The 5,928-nt window shown below is 37.1% G+C and overlaps 1 protein-coding gene across 1 annotated transcript in view; it reads left to right on the top strand.

The window, feature by feature from the left end:
• Positions 1-5,928, top strand: part of FRRS1 (ferric chelate reductase 1) — a 44,253-nt gene that overhangs the window by 36,342 nt on the left and 1,983 nt on the right. The window contains exons 11-14 of the mRNA XM_007449604.1: positions 245-331; positions 4,401-4,498; positions 4,736-4,794; positions 5,599-5,742. Coding sequence (XP_007449666.1) covers positions 245-331; positions 4,401-4,498; positions 4,736-4,794; positions 5,599-5,742 — 388 coding nt within the window. The remainder of the gene's footprint in view (positions 1-244; positions 332-4,400; positions 4,499-4,735; positions 4,795-5,598; positions 5,743-5,928) is intronic.

The following is a 5,928-nucleotide window of genomic DNA, read 5'->3' as shown; positions in this document are numbered from 1 at the left end:
CCCTGCTGTTCTGTGCAGGTGAAGTCTTGGCAGATGCTTTAGAATGATGAGGTTGGCAGCTTAGGCTTTTCTTTAAAGTTCAGTGGAATAGTAAGATTTTTGTTTTTAACTGACCACAAATTGTGGCTAGGTGTCAATTGAATGCATGCCTTCTGTGAGTCTCATCCCATGCCCTTCATAGTGACGTCAACTCCTTTCTCTTATGTAGTTAACTCTCTTCTCATTTGTCATTTCATCCTTGCAGGTACATCGAATGCTCATGCTTACTACTTCTGCCCTCACCTTTATTGCTTTTCTTCTGCCCTTTATTTACAGAGGAGGCTGGAATTGGGTAGGTAGATCTTAAACAGAATGTTTTTATTCTATTTATAAGTTTAAAATTCATTTTGGTGCCAAAGGAGATTGCTGTTTTATTCTCACATGATGGGTAAAAAGATATTTCTGCATGTATCCCTCTTTCCTTCCTTTTTGAATCATCTGATGACTATTTCACATGGTTGGTGGTCAGGGATGAAGTGAGAATGTAAGTGCAGATTACTTGGTAATGGAATGTATTTAGACTGCCTCAAATTTTAAATATACACTATATAGCTTTAATAAATTTTCTTGCTATAGAATGGTACAAATTGAAAGCATGATATCTGAGGAACATGAACACTGTAAGTGGTTTTCTCTAACTAATACTATGACTATCACTAAGCTAACATTAGTTGCATTCCTACTGAGCAAACTGTGCTAAGTGCTTTACACGTGTAATCAAATTTAAACCTCAAATGAAGTTGTTATTGATAATAATCCCATGGCACAAATGAAGAAACTGAGGCTTATTCTCAAATGTCTGTCTCCAGCTTAGACCTCTACCCTGATTGAGACTCACACAAACAGCTGTCTACTCAGGAACTCGACTTGCATGTCTAAGGCATCTCAAATGGAGTTACTGACCTCTCCTCCCAGTCTCGCTCCATGTGCTGCCATCCCCATATTAGTTGTTTGCAGTTCCCTTCTTAGGCCAAAACATTGGAATTATTCTTAACTCTGCTGTCACACCCCATATCAAATCCATCAGGAAATCCCATTGGCTTTGCATGTCAAATACAACACTTTTCACCATCACTGGCACTACTATGTGGCTTCGAGCCACCATCATCTTTTGCCTGGACTTTTTTGCAGTCGGCACCTAATTGGTCTCTCTACTTCAACCCTTGCTCGTGTACAATCTGTTTTCAACCAAGAAGCAGAGTGATTTTTAAAAAATGTAAATCAGATGATGTCATTCCTGTGCCCCAAACTGGTTTCTCTAATGCCTCTCAGTTTTTCTCAAAGTTAAAGCCAAAGTCCTCCATGATTGCCTCCCAGTTACTCTCTGAATTGATCTGCTCTTTTCCTCATCCAATAGCTCACTTCATTTCACACTGGGCTAATGCTAGGTATGCTCCTGCTTTATAGTCTTTTTTAAAAAATTTATTTATTTATTCTGCTTTATAGTCTTTGCAAAGATTCTTCCTTCTGCCTTGGTCATGCCTCCTCTACTCCCTCACCTTCTTCAAGTCTTTGCTCAAATAATAGCTTCTCAAAGAGCCCTGCTCTGCTTCATTTTTTTCCTGAAGCAATCTTTACCTTACGTCGTTTCAGATAATTTGCTTACATATTATATCTTCTTTGTCTGTCTTCTCACACTAGTATGTGAACTCCATGAGAAGACAGGATATTTACTGGTATGTTTGCTAATGTATCTCTAACACCCAGAACAGATTCTGATACATGAGGTAATTCAGTAAATATTTATGGAATGAATGAATGAGGCTTATTGAGAATTGGAGATGTACCTAAGGTCAGAGCCTGTGCTTCCATTATACTCTTCTAGTGTAAGAGCCAGTCAGAATTTGATATTAAAATTTTTTTTTTAACATCTGTATTGGGGTATAATTGTTTTACAATGCTGTGTTAGTTTCTGCTTTATAACAAAGTGAATCAGTTATACATATACATATGTTCCCATATCTCTTCCCTCTTCATCTCCCTCCCTCCCACCCTCCCTATCCCACCCCTCCAGGCAGTCACAAAGCAACAAACCGGTATCCCTGTGCCATGCGGCTGCTTCCCACTGGCTATCTACCTTACGTTTGTTAGTATATATATATATGTCCATGTCTCTCCCTCGCCCTATCACAGCTCACCCTTCCCCTGATATTAAAATTTAATATTTCAGTTTGGGCTGTTGCTACAAGGGCTAAGATTGATGACTCTTGGGTCACAATATTATTAGGAAACCTCCTTTCTGCTTTTTAGGTAGTTTATAGATTGGTCAACCTATTTTTTTAAAAAAATTTTTATTGGGGTATAGCTGGTTTATAATGTTGTGTTAGTTTCAGGTGTACAGCAAATTGGATCTGTTACACATGTACATATATCCACTCTTTTTTAGATTCTTTTCCCATATAGGCCATTACAGAGTACTGAGTAGAGTTCCCTGTGCTGTACAGTAGATTCTTATTAGTTATTTATTTTATATATAGTAGTGTGTATATGTCAATCCCAATCTTCCAGTTTACCCCTCTTCCCCCACCCCCTGGTAACTGTAAGTTTATCTTCTACATCTGTAACTCTATTTCTGTTTTGTAGATAAGTTCATCTGTACCCTTTTTTTTAGATTCCACATATAAACAATATCATATGATATTTGTCTTTCTCTGACTTATTTCACTCAGTATGACAATCTCTAGGTCCATCCATTTTGCTGCAAATGGTGTTATTTCGTTCTTTTTTATGGCCGAGTAATATTCCATTGTATATATGTACCACATCTTCTTTATCCATTCCTCTGTTGATGGACATTAAGATTACTTCCATGTCCTGGCTATTGTAAATAGTGCTGCTATGAACACTGGCGTGTATGTATCTTTTCGAATTATGGTGTTCTCTGGATATATGCCCAGGAGTGAGATTGCTGGTTGGTATGGTAGCTCTATTTTCAGTTTTTTAAGAAACCTCCGTGGTCAACCTAATTTTTTTAAAAGAAATTATGAAGATTTTCTGATATGACTCAAGATATTGAAACTTTATTTTGTCCAGGTACTTGGACAAGCATAATACTTATTTTGTAAACTTTGTAGTTTGTAGTCTTTGCAGTTTATGACTATGGTAGTAAAAAAGTTAAGAGCACGCTTGTACAGCCAGACTGCTTGGATTCAAATCCTCATGTCATCATTTATTACTTGGGACACCCTGGGCAAGTTGCTTAACTTCTCTGTCCCTTGGTTTACTCAAGTGGGGATCGTATAGGCTTTCTGAGGGTTGAGAGTTAATTGACTGAAAGCACTTAGTATAGTCCCAGCACATTCTAAATATATAAGAATTTTGTTGCTGCTGTTACTGTTTTTTATTAGAGAGAGGCACTTTCCATCTCCAGGGTCCAGGTTATAACTTATCTGTGTATAACTGAGTCCATGGCTTGAAAGTTTTATAGTGCTCTTCTGTCAACTTTTAGTTCCTAATTTGCAAAAGCTTCCTATCTTGGCTTGGAAACCACTATGTCCTTGTTCTAGATCACAGGTTTTAGAGCCTTCCCAAGCATGGGAGTCAGTGACAACAGACTGTGATATCCCTCTATTTAAACGTGTAACGTATTACAGCATCTTCTTAATTCTTCTCTTAAGTTTTTAAATGAAATAATTGTGCAAAGTGGTCTAATCCAACTGTCTGCTGTTTTCAGCAGGCACACATCACTGAGGGAGGAGTGTAGCTGAAACTGTTGAGGTATTGTGTTGATGATTTTTCTTGGCTTAGACCTTCGTTCTGAACAGAGGAGATGAGATTTTAATACAGTGGTTGTGCAGGTTATTCTCTTTGATCAGCAAACATTTATTGAGTGACTAAGGCTCTGTTAAGCATATGGGTTACAAGGAATCAAGTAGAACCTTCAGCTCTGGGAAATATAGAGGTCTGAACAAGTAATTAAAATACACTGGGTTGATTGTTCCTGACATGCAGATGCTAACTAGTCCTAGGTGGGCTTCAGATGGCTGTGCTGGTGTTGGTGGTCATCTAACATCCTGGTGGGAAGAGGCAGCATTCTGTGCATGGATTCCACCACAACCATTTACACACTGTGTGTCCTTGGATGCATTACTTGATATCTCTGAGCCTCAGTTCCCCCATTTGTAGAAGTGGGTTATTGATAACTAACTGTCAAGCATCATGGTGAACATTAGTGATAACGTGTATAAAGTATGTGCCTGGTATAGACACTCAGTGAATGGTGCCTGTTATTATAAGTATCATTATTAAATGTTTAAAGCTACTGAAAAATGCTAAGAATGCATCTGTGTGTATTATTTTTAACTTGAGGGTTTAATCGATGGGCAAGATTGAGACCATTAAAATGATATAACTTTGTTCAGCATGCAGGTTATCACCCATACCTTGGTTGTATAGTGATGATTTTAGCCGTTCTTCAGCTTCTTTCGGCAGCCTTCAGACCACCTTTACATGACCCAAGGTACTTAAGTCTTTATTTATAAATGCTTTTAATGTAGATGTCATTAGTTGGGAAACCAATTCCTTTTTTACATCTTATAAAATTCAGTGATAAATTATACTTACTTTAAAAGGTTTTAAAATGTATTTCAGATATCTAATTCCTAGGCAATAGGGAAATTACATGCTTTTTCTTCTCTTGGGAATTAATTGTAGTTCCATCACTTTTAAGAATACTGACTGGTTCTTTATTTGGTAGAAGGCAAATGTTTAACTGGACTCATTGGAGTATGGGAACAGCTGCTAGAATAATAGCAGGTAAGTAATTGTGTTGCTACTTATTCATATATAATTGCAGGTTGTTTATATTGCAAGTTGTAATTTGGCTTGAATGATTTTTAGATGCATTAGTAATTGGAGTAATTTGCTGTTGAGGAGAAATCAGTCAAACATTGAAATCCAGAAAGTAATTTCTAGAGGTAACTATTTAAGCCGTTATTTCAGTTTCAAGGTTTTTAAAATGACTTTAAAACTCTCCTTTTGAGACTTTTTTTTAGCATTTGCCTTTGCCAGCAGAATAAGCTATGCTGATGCCCAAACATTTAAGCAGCTCAACTTGAGGGTCAGTCGTGGGTTGGGCTGAAGTGGGCTACAGGGTCCCAGCCCACTGTCTCCAGGTTTTCTCCATGGGGATGGTACCTTCCAGGGAAAGGTGTTTTTCAAAAGTCAAGTATGATTATCCAGTATACTCTGATGCTTTATGTAATAAATACCTAAGCTGACACCTCCTACCCTCACATTTCTACAGTCTATAGAAATTCGTGGAAATGGTTTCCATACGTTTCTCCCTTCCTACATTGCAGACTTAAAACATTTTGAAAAATTTGAGTACCTCTTTTTTAAGAATTGGTAGATTGTAATTATAATTTCCCATCTTAGCCTTTCTGGTGTTAAAATAATAAAAGACTAAATTAACTATTTGGTCTTAAATATTAGTCTAATTGATATCATAAACTCTTCTAGTATATTTTACTTGATATAATTAGCACACATGTATACATGCATACACAGTTACCACTTGAATTGCATTTGAGTATATGTATTTATTCCTTATGAATGTAGTGGCAGCAATGTTCCTGGGAATGGATTTACCAGGATTGAATCTTCCTGGGCCATGGAAAACCTATGCAATGATTGGATTTGTAGCCTGGCATGTTGGGACAGAGATTGTTCTGGAAGTACACACTTACCGACTCTCTAGAAAAGGTAACCTGTTGAAAGAGCAATGTTATGTAGATTCACTTTTATACAAACTGTTGGAATATAATTAGTTTCTTGACACTAATGGTTGACCCTTACATGGTAGCTTACTAACAGTTTCTGTTTTGATTACTCAGTCTGTGGTAAAAATAGTGGAAAATTTCTGCGTTTGTTTTTTATATTCATTAGTAT

This window comes from Lipotes vexillifer, unplaced genomic scaffold (assembly GCF_000442215.2).
Source record: "Lipotes vexillifer unplaced genomic scaffold, Lipotes_vexillifer_v1.1 scaffold445, whole genome shotgun sequence".
Lineage (NCBI taxonomy): Eukaryota > Metazoa > Chordata > Mammalia > Artiodactyla > Lipotidae > Lipotes > Lipotes vexillifer.
This window is presented reverse-complemented; position numbering and strand designations above follow the sequence as displayed.